At 40.4% G+C, this 20150-nt stretch overlaps 2 protein-coding genes and 1 pseudogene across 4 annotated transcripts in view; 1 reads left to right on the forward strand and 2 right to left on the reverse strand.

Annotated features, from left to right (window-relative positions):
• PIP5K1B (phosphatidylinositol-4-phosphate 5-kinase type 1 beta) overlaps positions 1–20150 on the reverse strand; it is a 307597-nt gene that overhangs the window by 222738 nt on the left and 64709 nt on the right. The window contains exon 1 of one of the 3 annotated variants that reach the window (XM_030827193.1): positions 8161–8215. The exons of the other annotated variants lie outside the window; for them this stretch is intronic. The gene's annotated coding sequence lies outside the window, so the exon portion shown is untranslated. Of the gene's footprint in view, positions 1–8160; positions 8216–20150 lie in introns of those variants that run through there. 3 annotated transcript variants of the gene reach the window in all.
• Positions 905–2332, forward strand: LOC100590338 (annotated as a pseudogene).
• On the reverse strand, positions 6196–10799 carry FAM122A (family with sequence similarity 122A). The gene has a single exon (XM_003273877.4). The coding sequence runs from the start codon at positions 10770–10772 to the stop codon at positions 9783–9785; it is 990 nt and encodes a 329-aa protein (XP_003273925.2). The 5' UTR covers positions 10773–10799; the 3' UTR covers positions 6196–9782.

The raw sequence follows: 20150 nt of genomic DNA on the forward strand, positions 1-20150 counted from the left end.
CCACTGATGCAAAATCAAAGCACAGCACACTTTCTATCTATATAGTACCTACATAGGTATATGCATAGTTCAGAATCATTTACAAAGCCCAAGTTTCTGTTTAAGAAAACGAAGGGAAAAATGGAAGAAAATCTAAAATGGCAGGAAAGCTGAATATGGCTCCAGGAACGCAGAAAAAGGTCCACAAGGGTGAGTGAGTGGGTGCATGTGTGTATGTGTGTGTGTGCGTGCTCATGTGCGTTTGGGTGTACATACACAAGACCCAATTATTTGACATTATCTGCCTAACCTTATTGTTATAAAATTATTTTCACAAACAAGCTACATATAGAACTAAAAGTCACTGTTGAAGTGATTTCTAAATATTTACTGAACTTCTAAAAATAAGACTAACCTTTTGGAACCAACTGGTTTTTGATGGCTTGTTCCAAAATGTCTAATGTAGGGACATGATAGTATGAAACTGGAAGTCTAATCACCAATTCTAGAATGTTTTCAAAGGGAAGTTTTCCTTTTTTGAATCCTCTTATTCACCAGTGAATTGATTTTTCTATGAAGAAAAGTTTTTAAAAAGTAAAGTTTCTCAAGGATTGCTCAATTCCTCTCAATTTAAATTTCTACCTCTGGGGAGAGCTTCTCATAGAGAAAGAAGAGGTAAGCGTGATCCTTCTTTGAATCTTGGTGTTACATTTTTCCTTTTAAAAAAATGCCACATTTTTAATTTACAGAGTTTTTTAGGGGAAAGGAGGGGAGGGAAGGGTCAAACTGGTTCTTGCCTTTGTTTCCCTAGGAATGACAACCTAGGAACAACCAAGGATACTGTATAAATTAAATATAACTCTGTTTATATATACGTATATATTTAAAGAAAACAAAAAAATCTAAAATTTGTGGGATTGGTAATTTCAAATTTCAAATATAAAGTCAGTTAAAAAATATGTAAAGCAGAGCAGGGCGGGACCTGTTCATAAGGCGGAGCAAGCGTCAGGTGCTCCGAGGAGTGAGGCCGGGTATTCAAGGGAGGGATACTTCAGGCTTGTGCAGTAGAGGAAGATTGAGCATGGTCTTGAAAGATGGGGTTGAAAATCTGCAGAGTCCTGAGGCTTTCAGGCTGAAAAAGGCTTTCCTTTCTCACCTGACAATCACAGTCTATCATGATTTATAGACTCTTCTTGATCAACTCCTCTGGAGATGTTTTCCTGCAGAAACACTGGAAAAATGTGGTACACTGTTCTGTTTGTGATTTTTTGAGATGCAAGAGAAAGCTACTGAGGAAGAAAATGTGCCTCCAGTTATCCTACCCCTCACCACTGTCTCTTAAGTGTTTACCACCACGAGATCTTTTTTTGTGGCTGTGATCCAGATGGAGGTCTCCCCTCTATTTGTCAGAGTTTCTTCACCGAGTAGTGGACACATTTCAGGATTATTTTGGAGTCTGTTCAGAATTAGTGATGAAGGACAATATGGTTGTGGTTTACGTGGCATTAGAAGAGATGCTTGCCAATGGGTTTCCAAGCTGACTCATTGGCTACCGAGTCAAATATCCTCAAGGAACTGATAAAGCCTCCCACTATCCTTCGAACAGTTGTCAACACCATCACAGGAAGCACCCATGTGGGTGACCAAATTCCCACTGGATAACTGTCAGTGCTGCCTCGGCGAGGTACTGGGGTGAAATACACCAACCGTGAGGCCTATTTTTATGTGATTGAAGAGATTGATGCCATTATTGATAAATCAGGTTCTACAATTGCTGCTGAAACCCACGGGGTGATTGATGCTGTATCAAGCTGACTGGAATGCCAGACCTTACACTTCCCTTCATGAACCCCAGGTGGTTGGATGATGTCAGCTTCCATCCTTGTGTTTAAGTGCTGGAAATCTGAGCATATCCTTTCTTTCATCCCTCTTGATGGAAATTTCTGCCTGCTGTCTTATCCTGTCACTGCACAGAAACTGGTTGCAATCCCAGTGTATGTCAAACATAATATCAGTTTCTGAGACAGTAGTTCACTTGTATGCTCTGGAAAAATGGTGGGACCCAAGCAGGCAATGGGGAAGACCACAGAGGGAGTGACAGTCACCAGCTAGATGCCCAAAGGGGTCCTGAACATGAGCCTGACTCCAGGGTAAAGGATGTACACATTCAGCCCAGTCACAGAGATGCTATTTTGGGATGTGGGAAAAACAAATCCCCACAAGCTACCAAGTTTAAGGAGGATCATGAGTCTTCACGTTGGAGATTCCAAACCAGAACCATGATTCTTTGGAACCATTATTTCCTTCCATACACTTTAATTTTTTACCTATTACTAAAAAAAAAAACCTTCCTGATATCTTCCTCTAATATGATAAAATTAACCTGCAGTTAAGATGCAGCAGCTGGCTATTTCTGGACTTAGGGTCATGTGGATATGTATGGAGAAAAGTACAAACCCTTTAAGGGCATAAAATACATGACCAAAGCTAGAAAGTTCTAAGTTTGAACCTGAAGGGAGAGTTTACAGAGGAAAAAGTCATGAACACTTTTTCATTTCTTATCTAAAAGTAAAAAGCATCAGCCTGTCTCCTAGGACGGTCCCCTCCTGGGCCCACACATTCCTTTTTCTCCTTAGCCTGCAGTGCTGTGGAACTAATCAAGGGAGGAAAGGGTCACCAGGGAGAACTGGACAGAACTGAAACACAGCAAAACCATTTCTCAAGGACAAGGTGTGTCATAGGGGTAGAGATGCTTGATGCTTGTCTAACCATTTTTAACATGGTTTCTACTGGAAAAGACCCAACATTTGTTGCTTGCTTGGCTTTAATTATCTAAAGCTGATGAAAGACTTCTTTGTTGATTTTTTAAGGTAGAAAGATTAGAAAGAGGCCGGGTATGGTGGCTCAAGCCTGTAATCCCAGCACTTTGGGAGGCTGAGGCGGGTGGATCACCAGAGGTCAGGAGATTGAGACCAGCCTGGCCAACATGGTGAAACCCCGTCTCTACTAAAAATACAAAAATTAGCCAGGCATGGCGGCACATGCCTGTAGTCCCAACTACTCAGGAGGCTGAAGCAGGAGTATCACTTGAACCCGGGAGGCGGAGGTTGAAGTGAGCCAAGATTGCACCCATGCACTCCAGCCTGGGTGACAGAGCGAGACTGTCTCTGGACAAAAAAAACAAAAAAGAAAAGAAAACAAAAGAAAGAAAGGAAGATTAGAAAGACAGAAAAATTGGAAGAACAATGAATGTTAGGTCAAGGAAAGGCCTGTTAAGGATCTGATCTATGCAGAAGAAGGAGGAGGAAACAGAATTAAAGGAGAGTTATGAGACATCTTTAAATGAAAGATTGGCAAGAAAAGTAAATAAGCTCTGTATTAAGGAGGGATGGGAAGAAGAGGTGGTTTCTTTCTGATGCTTCTGCTCATATATAAGAAACACTGGTACTTCTACAAAAGGACTGGAGACTTCTTCAATTCGAGTCCACTATTGACATGAAAACCCTAGTAGAATCGTATTTTCCCTTGAAAACTGTGATGGTATACGACTAGTTTTCAGACACTGCCCGTTGCTGGCCTTTAGCACTTGGGTCTCATCGTCATTGAGAAGGTGGCCTGCCTTCTTTCCATGGTGGCTGCCTAAAATGCTTCCTTCCCTAACCCAACTCAATTTTACTCACTTCCCTTTACAGAATTCACCAGCCTTTTTCCTGTTACCTGATCCTTCCACAGGATTTTCTAAAAAGAAGGAGAGTTTCAGAGAAGCCAGTTCCATAACCCCCAGTGCAGCCAGAGGTTGTGTGTCACGGTATTGGAGAGGGCCAACTCATTTTCCACGAAGGTAGACATGGCTGTGAGTGATCTCACATCTGCATTTGTCCATGCTGGGGTGGTACTGAATCCCAACCTTCTGGTCGGAAATTCTTCCATCAATCGCCTTAAGAGAATGGTTACCATGGAGGGTATGGTTGCTCCTTGAAGCTGCTTGGTAAAGTGGTCACTGCCTCACAGTCTTGTTTTGTACTCTACTCTACCATGTATTTATAACAGTTAGCTACCAGTCCCTTTTCATTCTAAAACAAAAAATTTCCCCTAAATCTTTGAATAAAATTAATGCTATAGGGAAAAAATACATAAAGCTGTGGAACCATGATTTCCTTCTATACACTTTAATTTTTTACCTGTTACTAAAAAAAAAAAATCTTCCTGATCTCTTCCTTTAATATAATACTGTTTTAAGGAATGATTACCTATCATTTGATTCAAAACAGAAGTAGCAGCACTAGTAAAATAATGCAAGTTGCTAAAGTTAGCTGGGAAATGTCTTCAAGTAATAATAAAAAAAAGTTTATAATATTAATAATAAAAAAACCAAAAGGGCCTAAACTCAAAAGGAAAAAAAAATAGAAAGTAATAGGGACTTGAGAAAATGGCCTTGGTTTTCTCATCTCTTCAATGGGAATCCATAGCACCTGCCTCACAGAGTTGTCATGAGGATTTTAAACACTCATAAATGTAAAGCACTAAAAATAATGTCTGGACCCATAGTGAATGCTCAAGAAATATTAACACATCATTATTATTATTACTGGCAAAGATTCATGTTATCAGGCCATTTATCACTGCTAACCAGGAAGGCAAATGGTCATAAGGGAATCACAATCTGGTGAAAATCTTGGCTGCCAAGCAATGATAGCCTTATTTCACAGACAGCATACTGAAGACATGGCTCAAGATTTCTAAAATCTGGAAGGAAGAAGTAGTCACTAGAGAAGGATCACTATTTCTGATTTCTAGAAGGGGGCTATCACCTATAAAAAGAATAAGGCTTGTTTTGCATTTGCCAAAGGTGGACTTGAATTAAATGGTGGAAGTTAGAGGGAAATGTCTGTTCACTACAAGAAAGGCTAACATCAGAAACAATCGCTTCATAAAAGGATAGCCTGCTTTGAAGGACAGTGTACTGTTAACTGAGTGTGAAAGCAGGAGTTTCATCCGTCAAGGATGCCAATTGCCCAGCATATTTGTAAGCACATTGTGTACGGACCCATTCAATCCTCACTACAGCCACCCTGCTCCACTGTCTATATTCTTAACCACCACAATTCGCCGCCTACCTCCCAGCTCTGGAATCCTGGGCAAGTTACTCAACCTCTCTTGTGTCTCCATTTCCTCATTTATAAAATGAGGATAACGATAGCACTTGCCTCAGATGATGGTGATAGATTAAATGCACTGATATATTTGCGTAGCACTTAGAACAGTCCCTGACACATGGCAAGTATTTTATTATTTTTTATACAAAGGTCATTTCAACTTTTAAGAAAAAATTTTTTACTTGGATGGCAAGTTACAGAAGCCACAAAGAACTCTGTCTTGGCTACAGTGAGCAATCGGACACAATTTTTTACCAAATAAGTGGCACTCAAGGCTTGCCTTCAGCCCTGATTCTCTAACAGCCATGAAAAATGTGGGCAAAACTGCTAGTGAGAGACCTACATTGAGATCAGATTCTCTATACTTTGTCACGGCTGATAAGATAAAGCCCTGAAAAAAGTGGCCTAGCCCATAAGCCTCTGCTCCCTTCTCTTATCCTCAATGCCTCAGCCAATCATTCAAACCACACTTTCAGCAGAACCCTTAACTGCTTCACACACTACTGGGCTTTACCCAGTACCCACTTAACCAATTCCCAAACCTAGTCAGTCCAACCCACTTCCTTGTGCCTGCCATCCAACTGCAACCTGGCATTCAACATAGCCTAATAAGCCTTCTACTTGCCCTTAACTTACTCCTTTAGATTCTCAGAGGAAACATTAAACCTTTACTGCACTCAAGCTTCCAAATGATCTCCTGTCCCTATCCTCATGTATCCTAGATTCCTCAATAATTGGAAAATAGGCACAATCAGAAACAAATTCTACTTTTCATATACCTACCTCCATGCTCCTAAACCCCTGCAACAACAAATCAACATTTACGGATATCTTTGCCTAGCCTTTTCACTCTCCTTCCTGTTTCAGAAGAAAAATGTTTCCAGACCTCTTTTCCAAGGCCAACTCTTTCTTCTGTTCTCTGGTGCTACTCAAGAAATGATCATCATCTTCTTAGTTCAATTGTCTGGCAACCAATCCCCTGACTCCCACCTCTGTTAGATCTTCAAAATTGTTCTACTAATCTATAAACAGACCCTGAAAAAAAATGTTCTCAGACCTGTTTTCCTCATTTAAGTCTTGATTCCTTCCCCAGTTTTATTGCCAAATAAACTGGTCTCTTGCTACAGGTACGTAACTGGTTGAACTAATAAATGGGAATCACCAGAAGGCAATCTGATACAAGTTATTCTTGATTACGATCAATCTTTTCAGTATGCTTAAGGGTCCTAACATCCAGCAGCCTTGGAGTTAATGATCCTTAATTATTTCTCCCATTTATACTGAGTTTTTAACAAACATAATCACGGAAAATACACCAGAGGTTTATTATATACGACAAACTGTACTTTAAATAAATGTTGCTATTGACTTTAGGACTTCTTGCACAAAGTTTATAGATTAGCAATACTAATACCTTAAAAATGCTTTTTGAAGGATAATTCTTACATGAGCTAAGTAAGTCCTTACAGTCTACAGAATAATGCTGGAAGTTATGAACAATACTATGATAATGTAAATTGTCCATATACCCTTAGAACCTTATCTGATTTAAAAACTTCCCATCTATATAGAAGAATAAGCTTACAGAAATAATGTTTCCATACCTTCGGGGAAAAGGATCTAAAATAGGAGAGAACATGATGTATTTAAGGAACAGAAAGGCAAGCCAGGGAGGGCAAAGCACAGAAAACGAGGCGGGAGGAGGGAAGGACCAAATTCCTCAGGGCCTCCTAGCCCAGAATTAATACATTTTGGCATACTCACAAGAACAGGAAGCAAATGAAAAGCTTTCAGCTGGGAGATGGAAGGAGCAGGTCCGCAATTTTAAAAGAATGCCTCTAGTTGCTGTATGGAGAATGAATGGATAGCCAACCAGAGTGAGTATGATGAGCACAAGTGGGAGTTAGGAAGTTGCTTCAGAAGCCTAAGAGGGAAATGCTGGTAGCCTGGATCAGAGTGGCAATGGAGGTAGAAATAAGGAAATAGATTCTAGCTGATAAAAATCAGTAAGACTTGAGGAATGATTAGATATGGGGGAAAGAAAAGAAGAGAGGTGTTAATGACATGTTGGTTTCCTGCATTTATATACATATATACATGGAAATGCCAGTAACACATCTTGTACAATATATACCAAGTTGTTAACAGAAGTTACCTGTGGAAAGCGAAGATGAATTTTACATAGTTAAAAGCAGACTTTTAAAACCACACAGATATGTACATTGTTTAAATATTTTATAATCAGCAGGTATACATTGCCTTCATACTTCAACTCACGTATAATTTGCCTCCCTGAAAAGGATAGGAATGGCATTTTAGGAAGAAGGAACAATCTATCCCAAAGCACAGACACATGAAAGTACATGACGTATTTAAAGAACATCAAGTGGTCTAATGTTTGCAGAATAAGAAGGAAAGATGTAGAGTGCAACAGAGATGAGGAAAGGATTGAAGCTATTTCAGAATATGGCCAGATCATAAAGGACCTTCTATCTGAGGCTAAAGAAATCATTCCTTAAAGAGCAGGAAATGGGGAAGCAAATGAAGTTTGCAAGCAAGAGGGCGAAAAATATCAAGTTTAAATTTTAGATTATTCAAGAGGCAGTATAAAGACTGAACCAAAAGGAGACAGAAGACAGGCTGGGAGATCACTTAGGCAAGAACTTAAGGCAAAACCAGGGGCAACAGATAGAGAAGAGAAGAAATTTGAGATTCGTTTCAGAAGTTGACAGGACTTGGTGATTAAGCTAATCCAACAGAGAAAAGGAAAAGTCAAAGATGCTTCCATGGTTTCTAGTTTAGGAAATCAGAGATGACATCAATTGAGCTAATGCAAGAACAGGTGAAGTGAGATTAACAATTCCTGTGTTGAAGATAATGAAGTTCAAATACCTCTGGAGGCTGGGCAAGTTACCCAACAAGAAGTCAGGCTATTTAAGTTTGAATCTGAACAAGGTCAAGAATGGGAGCACATGAACACTATTACTCAGAAGAGAGAATTTTAAACCTGTGGACACAGTCTTACCCTCGATGCAATTTCACTCCATCTTGAGGCAACTGTCAAGAGTTGACCAGTTCCATTTATTCTCATAGTTGTAAAAATTCCACAAAATTGTTAAAGTCTCTGTAAGCGATAACTTTAAAAAGTCAGAGCTTTTGTCTTGTTCTGAGTCATTTTTCCCCTTTCCTCTTTGTATGCCATTCTTTCTGTCAAACTATCTAGTTAAGGAAGATATATGAGGTATAAGGAAGCATAATATAAAAAAATTTTGCTATTCTTATTATTTTGTCTTAATTGTAAAGGCAAAGAAAAGAACATTCGACTATTCTACCGTTAGCAAAACCTAAGTTAAATAATGATTTACCTATGTGACTCTCCACTAATTTTCTCTTGCAAATCATCACCCCTTAATTAACTGACATCCCCAAGGCAGTCAACTCAAGCTGTAGCTTTAACCACAGAGGTTAAACAATTCACAGTCCCGTTGTTGCTGTCAGAAACCCAAGTTACACTGTACCTTTGTCTAATCAATGGTGCCCTAGTTTGGTGGGAGATGGGGAGGAAGGGACCTGTTGGCAAGGAAACAGCTGCTTCCTTCCTGAACAAGGGAAAACCAGTAAGGTGACAGATGGGCAGAGCAGAAAAGTAGCCAAAAATTGCTCTGGCTCCTGGTTGGCAATAATATCTGGAACTGAGGCACAACTGAATATTTTAAAGTATATAAACAATTGAGAGAGTATTGTTTACCTGGGTGCGCCAAAGTTCAACAAGCCTTCCAACACGTTTTCTACATTTGAAAAACTTTTGCAGTAGTACAAAGAGCTCAGCCTTAGCCTATGTACAGCGGGCAAAGACTGCAAGGCACTGTCTCATTTCACTTTACGATTACACCCAAGCAAATGCACTTTCTGGTTAAAAAAAAAAAAAAAGGGAAAATTTTAATTTTCTCTATAGTAGTTATAGTTGTATGACTGACTGGAATTACTACTAAAATCTCATTAAAAATGTTTTTCTTAAAAGTTTACTTTTATATACTTAATTTGAAAAGATTTGTTGCAAACTTTTATAATTTGTTCTTTAATCATTTCCCCTCCCATCCACTTCAGTACCCAGAAAACTAAATATCCAAGAATTCCTGGGTAAAACAGACAACCACTAGATTGATATAACTAACGTATTTTTTTTAAGCTGTATAGTTCTTCATCAAATGGAAATCGGCAACCACTGAAAATAACATTAAAAATTAGTGTGGGCATGAAGTATGGAATTTTAAACATCAGTTTACTATGCTGATTAAGTCAACATTTATATTTTCATCAGAACTTAATAATCCCATAAATAAATAGAGCTCTCAATTATTTAAAAAAATCAAGGGATAACATATGTATTTAGACATATTAGCAGCGTAAAGATGTATGCTTCAACACACTTATTGGGGAAACGTCTGAAAATATTACTACACTGAATTCAAGGGTATCCAAAGGAACCTGACATAGTTCTCTAGAATAACATCATTTCAAGAAATTTCAAAAAAGAAAAGGGGTCAAATAGGAAATAGCCTCAAATTAATTGACAAAGTTCAGTGTTTGCCCCAACTTGATTATTCTCTCTCTCCACTGCAAAAAGACAGTCTCAGGATGAGTGAATCACTTAGACGAAAGTTCATCTAGTGGAATAAATGGAGAAGCCGCTTGGGCAGGTGACACAGGAGAGTCGGTGGTAGTGCTGACTTTCGCTGGTGAGTTACAAGAAGATCCGGCACTGCTGCTGTTTCCATCAAGGGTATCCGAAGATACACACACACCAGGATCTGACAGCTGTGCAACGTCAGAAGAAAGCATGTTGGTGATGCCCTGGAAAAATCTCTTTGGCTGATATTCAGTTTCCATTTCACATTTTCTTTTCAATGGTCCAAGAACACTTGGTCTAATGCAATTGATGGGGCTCTGGCTTCTCCGGGTGGTAAATCGGGTCGTTGGGCTGGGAATGGGGCTTGGAGGCAATCCGTTGCTACTTACAAAACTTTGCAAGGATGGCGAAAAACACTGCTTCCCAATTCCCCGAGTGGGTGACGGTGCTGGTGACACAGGAATGAAATCGATGCGCTTGGGAGAGGCGGATTTCTCCACGTCGTTGTCACTCAGGCTGAAACTTTCCTCCCAGGAGTGGCTTATCTGCATTGCGGTCTGCACCTCCCGCTCGTGGACCGTCTCTCGGTTGATCAAGTCCATGCCCTCTTCTTGTTTGATCTGGTGCAAGCGGCTGCTGTGCATGCGGACAGGGGAGGCCGGTAGCAGCAGGCCGTGGCGGCTCGGGAACGTTGTGCTGTTCCGCCTGGCGCTCGGCGCCTCGGCCTGGAACACCGGCGAAGTGTCACTGAGGCCGTGGATCAGGGGGGCGCTGTTAGACCTCCTGAGGCCCCCGCCGCCGCCGCTGCCACCGCCCTCCGCCGGGCTCCCGCCCGTACCCGGAGGCAGCTCCAGGTCTAGCTCCATCTTCTCCTGAGCCATGTCGGGGGCAGGGAGGCGGGGGAGGTGCTCAGTCAGGGACCTAGGATTCCCATTCCCCGCAGTCCAGGGCCGCCGCCGCTGCCGCCGCCACCGAGAATCTGTCAGCGGGCGGGCCCCTCTGCGCATGCGTACCCCTCCGCGCAGGCGCTCGCGATGTCCGTCCTCGCGGCGCCTGCTTAATGCGTAATATGTGCGCGGCCGTGGGAGGGGAGGGGCGAGGAGTGGTCGGGCCGCTAGTCCGTATATTCCTTCGGCAAACAGCTATTGAGCGCAAGCTCGCATTGACGCACTTCAGTAAGATTGTCATATTCTGGAGTGCATACTTATAAAACAACGCGCTGAAAGAGAGGCCCATGGTGATGTGGGGCTGTATGACGTGCAGTGGCACTTGGCCTAATCAGGGAGGGCTTCCTCGAGGAAGGAACAATCTCCTGAAATCTGAAGAAGTGGGCGAAATGGGTGCGATGTAGAACTTTGCAGGAAGCGGGAAGCAAGGGCTACCCAGCCAGGTGGCAGGCAGGAACCAGGAGGGGAGGAGAAAGTGTGGCCTGGAGTGGAGAGTGAGGGCTGGCGTGACGTGAGGTGGTGGATCAGACCACATTCTGGTCTTTATCTTGAGAACAATGAAAACCTAAAGGGCTTTCGAGCATGGGTATAACAGCAACTGAAAAGCTCACTGGCTTGCAGTCTGGAGAACAGATATTGGGAGATTAAAACCTTACAGAAAAAAGGCCAGAGAGGATGGTAATTTGCACTAAGGTGACAGTGTGGCAGTGGAGATGGAGAGAAAAGTAAATCTGAGAACTATTTAGGTTAGGGGAAAAAGCCAAAACAGAGGATGGTATTGCTATTGATTTAGAGTCATAGTTCCAGCACAAGCATATGTGTGAAGTATGAAGGATTAAAGGAAAACCAGTAGGTCCTCACATTTTAAAAATGAAACCACAATTCTTGGCTCATGTAATTAATATAAAACCTTGATATCTGATTAAAAGTGAGTTTATATTTATTTTTTCATTTATTCAGTCAGTCAAGTTTTTTTTTTCAGCATACTTAACTATGTGCCAAACACTGCTAGGAAATGGGCCCTAGTATGAACTTTTAATTCTTACTGAGGGGAAAATAGAGAAATAAACGCAGGCTATTTTCAGATAGTGGTAAGCCTTAGGAAAAGTAAGACAGTGTGATGGAGCACTACTGATAGAAGTCAGGGGACAATTAGAGCTGAGATCTAAATGACAAGAGCAGTAAGTCACGTGGACATCTGGGGAATGAGTATTCCAAGCAGAGAGAATAGCAAGTGCTAAGGCCGGAGGCAGCCATGAGTTTGATGAGTTAGAAGAAAAAGAAAAAAGGGCAGTGCCGCTGAAGCATAAGAGCGGGAGTGTTAGGAGAGGGTAAGAGTTGGATCTCATTCGGAGTATGATGAAATGCCACTGGAGGGTTTTAAGCAGGGGACTGACATTATCTGGTTTATGTTTTAAGTATCACTTAGGCTCTGTGGAAAACAGGCTGAAAGAGGACCAGAGTGGAGGCAGAAGGATGAATTCAGGAACTATGGCAACAGTACAGATAAGATTCTTGAACTAGGGTTGTAGCAGTGTCAATGGGGAGAAGCAGAGAGACTGAGGATATGTGTTGAGTTAGAACCAATAGGATTTGCAGATAGATTAAATTTAGATTGTGTAAGAAATAGATTATTCGAAGGGGACTCATAGCTTGTTTTATTTAAACTGGTGAGATGGTAGTATTATTTACTGAGAGAGGAAAAGAGCACAGAGTTGTAGAAATTAAGAGATCTGAAGCAGAAGAACAGAAGGTGGAAAGAACCAACATTTTCTAACTGCCTACTCCCTGCTAGGCACTTTAAACACTCCATAATCCCATTTAATCCTCACTGCATAGATATTGTTGTACTCATTTTATGAAGGAACGATTGAGGTTCAAAAATTGCAAAAGGCACTACAGCCAGTACATGGAAGAACAAAGATCTGAACCAATTTGAATCAAGGACTCATTTTGAAAACCTGTATTGTTTTTTCTGAATTTCACATGGATTAAAGAGAGAGAATTTCACATGAATTAGAGAAGGATGGCTAATTCTGAGATGAAAGAAAGGTCTAAAACCAAAGTTGGAAAAGACAGAAGAAGGAGATGGATTTGGGAGACAAGGCAACAACAGAACCTAACAGCATGCTGTGCAGAGGATGAACAGGAGACACAAATGACTGAAGTTCTACTGTAAGTGGCTGAAAGAATGCTACAAATTACTCAATAAAAACAGGAGAGAGGAGGAAATGTCTATAAAAAAATTAATATCAGGTAAGTAGAAAAAACATTAAATATAGAACTCAATTTATAATACCCACAGCATATTACTCTTAACTTGCATATTACTAAATTATTACCAATGTGGCTCAGATGTGCCAGATATTGTTCGTCCATGCCTGGATAAGCATAATAATTACCTTTACTAATAAAACACAAGGATGGTGATGAGCCCACAAAATAAAACATCTATGCTATTTGGTTCTTGCCTGAACACACCTATTAGAGATCTTAGCTGGTTTCCCAGTTTCCTTGTAGAGCTGGGGACAGAGAATTGACTGAGTCGAGTACGACTCAGTGCCTTCAGGTCCTGGCACAATACTGACTGAGAGGCTTTCATAACTGTTCCTTATAAAAAGCAATTGCAGTTCTCAACACCAAGTCTACATTCGCATGCCCCTTACTCTTTTTTTTTTTTTCCTCCGGAGTACTACATGACATATATGTATACATTTTCTTGCCTCTTTCTCTCCTGAGAAAGTAAGCTCTACAAGGGAAAGACCTTTGTTTTGTTCTCTGTTATATGCTTAATATCTAGAACAGGGCCTGGCACATTGTACTCAGTAAGTACTTGTTGAATCATTGTGTGAATGCATGATAATGAATGAAAGGATGGACTAATATAGCTTTGTCTAAAAGGGAAGAGAACTCTATTATTTGAAAATCCAGTCTAACAGGCTTTTCTACACTGATTCTAAGAGCTCCATACCTTGATATATTTTTTAAAGATCAGGAATATTATTATAGTTTAGTGTGCCCTCCAGCCCATGCAGGTGTGTTACTGGAACTACCCATTATGTGAACTAAGAAACTGAAGCCCTAGGTTTTCTTTCTGTTTCAACGATATGCTGATAAAAATTTGATAGAATTAAAATGTTCAGCACTGAGGATTCTAGGCAGTGTTTAATATATTGAGTTACTACTTCCTTTCGAAGGAATCAAGGACAAATGAGAGAAAATAGCAGCCATAAAATGCAACGTAGCCAGCTGCAAATGAATAATGCCAGAGGCAGGATCCAAGGAACCTCCCTGGCTCATTTCCCCTTTCCGGGTTTCACTCCATGAATTAAATACCACACTTAGTCAAGATTCATTCTCACTCTGAAGCCACAAAACCAGACATCTATTCCATAGTTAAACTTTATTGTGATTAATATTAGATTTTTAAAACAAAAAAGATTACTTATTTTTAGGTTAAAAATAGTTTAGGGTCAGGCGTGGTGGCTCACGCCTGTAATCCCAGCACTTTGGGTGGCTGAGGTGGAAGCATTGTTGAGCCCAGGAGTTCATGACCATCCTGGGCAAGAGAGAGAGACCTCATCTTATGAAATTAAAATAAATAAATAGCTTAAAAATGAGCATAACAATATCTAGAATTGGGACAGAGTCCCAGCCTAATATCTAATTTATAAGATCTCAATGAGGAATAAGTGGGACTAGAATGTTTAAAGTGACTAGCAGGGAGTAGGCACTTAGAACAATATTATTATTAGATAGTTTTCTTTTAATTTCTAAGGGCAATTTTTCACTATTAAATTTCCAAATATATGACAAGGCAAATTTCCACCTCTGAATCCAAACTGAATGAATGTAAAATATGAAAATGTGTGTATGTATATAATCTAAGATGGGCTGGCAAATACCTCAATGTTCCACATTAATTAGCATCAACAACCTACAGTAAAAATATTGCAGAAAAAACTGCACTCTAGAACCACAGGAACTTAGGGTTCACTGTTACAACCACTTAGGAAAAATATTTTGCTGTACCTATTAAAAGAAAATATATTTATAGCCCACGACTAAGGAATCCTGCTCCTGACAATATAACCAAGAGAAATGAGGGCATACGTCTACTAAAAGACATGCACAAGAATGTTTCTTGCATTATTATTATGTGTAATAGCTCCAGACTCAAACAACCATAAACAGTTTAATTAAACAATGGAAGTCTTTACCCAACAACATGGATGAGTTACAATATAATGTTAAATGAAACAAATTAAGTACAAAAGAATACATATACTATGACTTCGGTGTTATGAAGTCCCAAAACAGCCAAAACCAACCTAGAAGTCAAAATAAGTAGTCCCCTCCTACCCACAGTTTCGGTTAATCTGTGGCCAATGTTGGTCCAAATATATTAAATGGAAAATTCCAGAAATAAACAATTCATAAATTCTAAATTACATGCTGCTGTGAGTGAGTGGCATGATGAAATCTGGTGCGTCGCACTCCATCTGACCTGGGACATGAATCATCCCTACAACCAGTGCATCCATGCTGTCTATGCTCCCTGCCCATTAGTCACTTACTGGCCATCTCAGTTACCAGATCGACTGCTGTAGCAGTGCTTATGTTTGAGTAACTCTTATTTTACTTAATAGTGGCCCCAAAGCACAAGAGTAGTGATGCTGGCAATTGTAATATGCCAAATAGAAGCTGTAAAGTGCTTCCTCTAAGTGAAAAGGTGAAAAAAATATGCTGAGATTGCTAAGATCTGTAGTAAGAACAAATCCTCTATCCGTGAAGTTGTGAAGAAGGAAAAAGAAATATGTGCTAGTTTTGCTGTTGCACCTCAAATTGCAGAAGTTACGGTGACAGTGTGTGATAAGTGCTTAGTGAAGATGGAAAGGGTATTACATTTGTGGGCGGAAGACATGAACAGAAAGCATTCCAATTGATGGCAATGTGTTGCATCAGAAAGCAGTGAGCCTATATGAAGATTTCAGCAAGAGATCCCCTCAAATGAGTGACACCAAGCCACTTACTGCAAATAAGTGATGGTTACACCGATTTGGGAATAGGTTTGGATTGACAAATACAAAATTTACTAGAGGTTTTGTCTGCCAATGAAGAAGCTGCTGCCACATTTCTAGCAGAGTTGAAGAAGTTGATCAAGGAAAAAAGATACTATCCGAGTGAGACTTCAATTGCAATGAAACTGGCCTCTTCTGGAAGATGTCCAGTAGAATCTACATTGATAAAAGTACAAGAGAGGCTCCAGACATAAAACATGGAAGGATGAATTAGCTCTAGTACTATGTAGCAATACACATAAAGGATTTGGTTTCTGCGGTTTCAGGCATCCACTGGGGGTCTTGGAACGTTTCCCCTTGGATGAGGAGGACTATTATAGTAGTTACCCTTAGGACTGACTGAGAGGGGCTACAAGAAAATGTTCTATATCCTGATCTGTGTGCTAGTTTACATGGGTGTACACATATGGAAAACATTATCAAACTATTTAAAATGTATACATGTTTCTATATAAAGTTAGATCTTAAAATGTTGCTATGGACAAAAACAGCATGGAATGTAAATGGAGAAGGACAGAATAGGATAAGAATGTATGTACTTCATTTGGAAGGAAGATACCTTATTCAAACACTAACCAGAAATCTAAACTGGAATGCTGAGCTTCCAAATCTCTCTGACAACCAGCAGTATCAGTGGAAGACAGCTAGCTTGACAGTAGAGAGAAAAGAGAAACACACACACCCCTAAAGTTGCATTTCACTGGGGCCCTAAACACCAGTAGACTCCAGCAACCTCACATAAACTCTGAAGACTTGTCTGAAGCCAGTTACAGATCACCAAGAATAGAACCATCAGCTTTTCTTGGCCCTGTTCCCACAGTACCCTTAAAGTTAGTTACTTCTAAGAAAGCAATAAGGAGGAAATGAAGCCCATTTTATTGCCTTTTATTTTCTCAACTGCAAGCTTTGTGTATTTTGTTCAAGCAAAGTCGGCTCTGTTGCCTTCTCAGTGGTATCCTCCTCGAATAATTCATGAAATGGAACAGAATTAAAGTAGCATCATAGGAACTCAGTGTGGGCTGTTAGAACATATGTGAAGAATAAGAATTGTATTTAAGGACACAGTTCTGGCCACCAAGAACTTACTTGGTTGTTCTGATGAAAGAAAATAATAGATGATCTCAGAAACTTACCAACCATTCAATTTGCAAATAATTATCAAGGGCCCGTTAAGTACAGACACCCTCTATGTTATCTACCTTAAAATTGCTTAATCTAATCCTTAAAACTTCAGAGCAACAGCAAAGATTAGAAAATCAAGGTAGAAGTGCACAAAGCGGCTACTGAGCCCTCTCAACTTTGATAAAGTGAAAAGGCATCACACCATTGCACAGAGACATATCCTTCTTACGGAGACAGTGAACAGATAGAAACGGGCCTCAAAGACTTGATGGAAGAATCTTACAGGCTAGGCCCTCAGCACATTTCAAGTAAACAAGTAATTGTGGATCGTAGTTACTTTGTTCAGTTTTTTCCATGGGGGACTATAAAGGAAGATATTAAATTAAAATAGCCATCTAACCCCCAGTCTCTAATCCCTTAAGTCTTTTGAATAGAATAGAAAACAGGATGGATATCTCTCCTTGTTCCTCACTGTCCATTTTTTGATGCCTTCTCTTTGACATTAAAACCCTCTTAGGCCATAATCCAAGAGTGCAATCGATAGCCCTTTCTTTGGTGAAATGCTTCTCTCTGCCTGTCTGCTATCCTTCCCTTGAAGGATTAATCCATTTGCCAAGGGGGTGGAGGAATTGATGGCTTTATGGATAATGTATAAAGTTAACTTCAAAACATGCAAAGGCTGCAAATCTAGTTGGATTTATATACTTGGATCTTTCAGCTGGGTGGGTATTTGGGAAACTTAAGAGCTCAGTGTATTAGTGCACAGCAAGACATAGCAAAGAAAGAACCAAACTTGGAGTCAGATTATCGTACTTCCAGCAGTGGGACTTTGGGCAAGTCTGTCAACCTCTCTAGGCTTCACTTTTGTCACTTATGAAGTGGGGATGCAGCCTTTTTGTTGTAAAAATAAAATAATATGGTGTCCATAAAAGGCCTTGCAAACAGTAAAGGGCCTATAACAGAGTTCTTTATTCACATATTCAGTGCCATGATCACAAAATGATCCTACCCTTTTTCCACAACTCTTACCAGAAGGCTACCTCTGTTCTCTTTTTTTTTTTTTTTTTTTTTTTTGAGAGGGAGTCTTGCTCTGTGCCCCAGGCTGGAGTGCAGTGGCGCGATCTCGGCTCACTGCAAGCTCCGCCTCCCGGGTTCACGCCATTCTCCTGCCTCAGCCTCCCGAGTAGCTGGGACTACAGGCGCCCGCCAACACACCCGGCTAATTTTTTGTATTTTTAGTAGAGACGGGTTTTCACTGTGTTAGCCAGGATGGTCTCGATCTCCTGACCTCGTGATCCGCCCGCCTCGGCCTCCCAAAGTGCTGGGATTACAGGCTTGAGCCACCGCGCCCGGCCTGTTCTCTTACTTTCAGTTTGATTATGTGGAAGGAAATTCTTTCTTCATCTTCTTCCCTAAGGCTATATAGTATTATAGAGCTATACATTTTCTGTGGTCTAAAAATTATGAATTGGAAGGTTCATATACAAGCAGGTACAGTTTCTGAGTAGAATAATTGGGGAAAACCACATTTCTAAGATCTTTGCCAGCAGAATCTGTGTGTCTGGGAAGAGAGATGGGCACTGGGGCAGAGAGGCCATCAATAACTAAAATGTAGCTGGATCAGTGAATACTATTCCCTGCAACAAGCCATTTGTTAATCCCCAACAGTAGCGGCTACCCTCCCCGGTAGCGCTGAACTTTTCAATTGGGACTAATCCCAGAGGCTTATTCTTATTTATTCACTTAAAACCCCATTTTGAATTACTGCTGTCATGTCACGATCCTTCTTGGCATACAGTAAACTGCAGGGGGACACATATTTGGCTGTGCCTGACAAACAGGTTGAACCCAGCCTCTCTCAGACAAAATAAGAAGAGCAACTGAGAGAAGATTCAAGAAGTCTCAGTAGTTACTGCTCCTTAAGGTGTGTCTTTCCCTCCATGTAGCTCACATCTAGAGGGATGTTTGGAGGAGTAGGTCAAATGTTCAAAAGAAGTTTGAAGCTGCTACTGCAAACCTAGATATTCATAAGCAACATGCCTTAGGGAAATTTTTTTTGGTTTTAGAAGGTGACAACTTCACAGCCAAGAATTCCTTAGCCTCTAAGACACTTTAAGATAAAAAGGAGGATTACGGAGAAAGCAGGCAGTTTCTTCTCTTTTCATGCAGCTTTCCTTTGAGCTAAATATGACCAGTAAATGCAACAAAAATAAAAAATACTAAGGGTGGGTATGTTCTAATTCCTCCTACCTCATACAAATTTACAAACTGAATACAACTGTATTTCAGTATCAACTTTTTCACCTTTAGCTCAATTTGATAGTAGGAAATGAATTTTTATCACCCACAGAGTTCAGCCATCTGAAAGTTCCCACTTACTAGGAAATGGTACAGATTTTTTTTCTTCACTCTCCTTTTGATAACTAAAAGTCTAAGATAGTAACCTTCTTCAGCCCTTACAGTTAACACTTTTCATCAGACAGGGCTGTCTTATCATTATCATTATCATTATCACATGATGGTAGTTCACACCGAGCCAGAGCCTTCTAAGTATTTTGTGTATATTAACTCATTCGATTTCTAGGATTCTTACCCTCATTCTATAGATAAGGGAAATGAGACACAGAGAGGAGAGGTTAACTAAGTTGCCTGAGGTGACAGTAGAGGAATTTGAGCCCAAGGGTCTGGCTTCAGAAGCTGAGCTCTTATTCATCACTCACTATTGACACACATGAAATACACTTGGGTTCCTCGAACCTGTCATTTTCATGGTGTTCCAGGTTTTCTTTGAAGACTGTTGGTAGAGTTGAGGTGTACAGGACAGCCATTCTGCTTATCAGAAAGATAGATGAGGGGTCCATATAATTGTGTGGGCTTACAGATACTAGCGAGTTTATAAAATTAAGCAATTAGTAAATGCCCTATTTGTCCCAAAGCAGTTGTGAAAACTAATGCAAAGGGATAGAACCACAGCATGTCAGATCTGAAAGGGACTTTAGAAATCACCTTCACTAACTTTCATCAGCAGGGAGTCTGAGGTTCAGAAGGAGCCAATGATTTCTTCAGGGTGAAAAAGGCCTCCAAGAGAGAGCTAGGATGCTTGATGAAGTCTGTAAGGATTGCTCCCTAATGTTTGGTCTCCAGATTCCTCTTTCACTTTAAACTCTTTCTCTATGAAACAGTAACCACTCCCATGGTTTTAACTATGATAAATATGCTGATATCTCTCAAATTT

This window comes from Nomascus leucogenys, chromosome 1a, assembly GCF_006542625.1.
Source record: "Nomascus leucogenys isolate Asia chromosome 1a, Asia_NLE_v1, whole genome shotgun sequence".
Taxonomy (NCBI): Eukaryota; Metazoa; Chordata; class Mammalia; order Primates; family Hylobatidae; genus Nomascus; species Nomascus leucogenys.

Bases quoted from the DNA above. Each gene is read 5' to 3' on its own strand.
- FAM122A (XM_003273877.4), bottom strand. From the start codon at position 10,772: ATGCGCAGAGGGGCCCGCCCGCTGACAGATTCTCGGTGGCGGCGGCAG.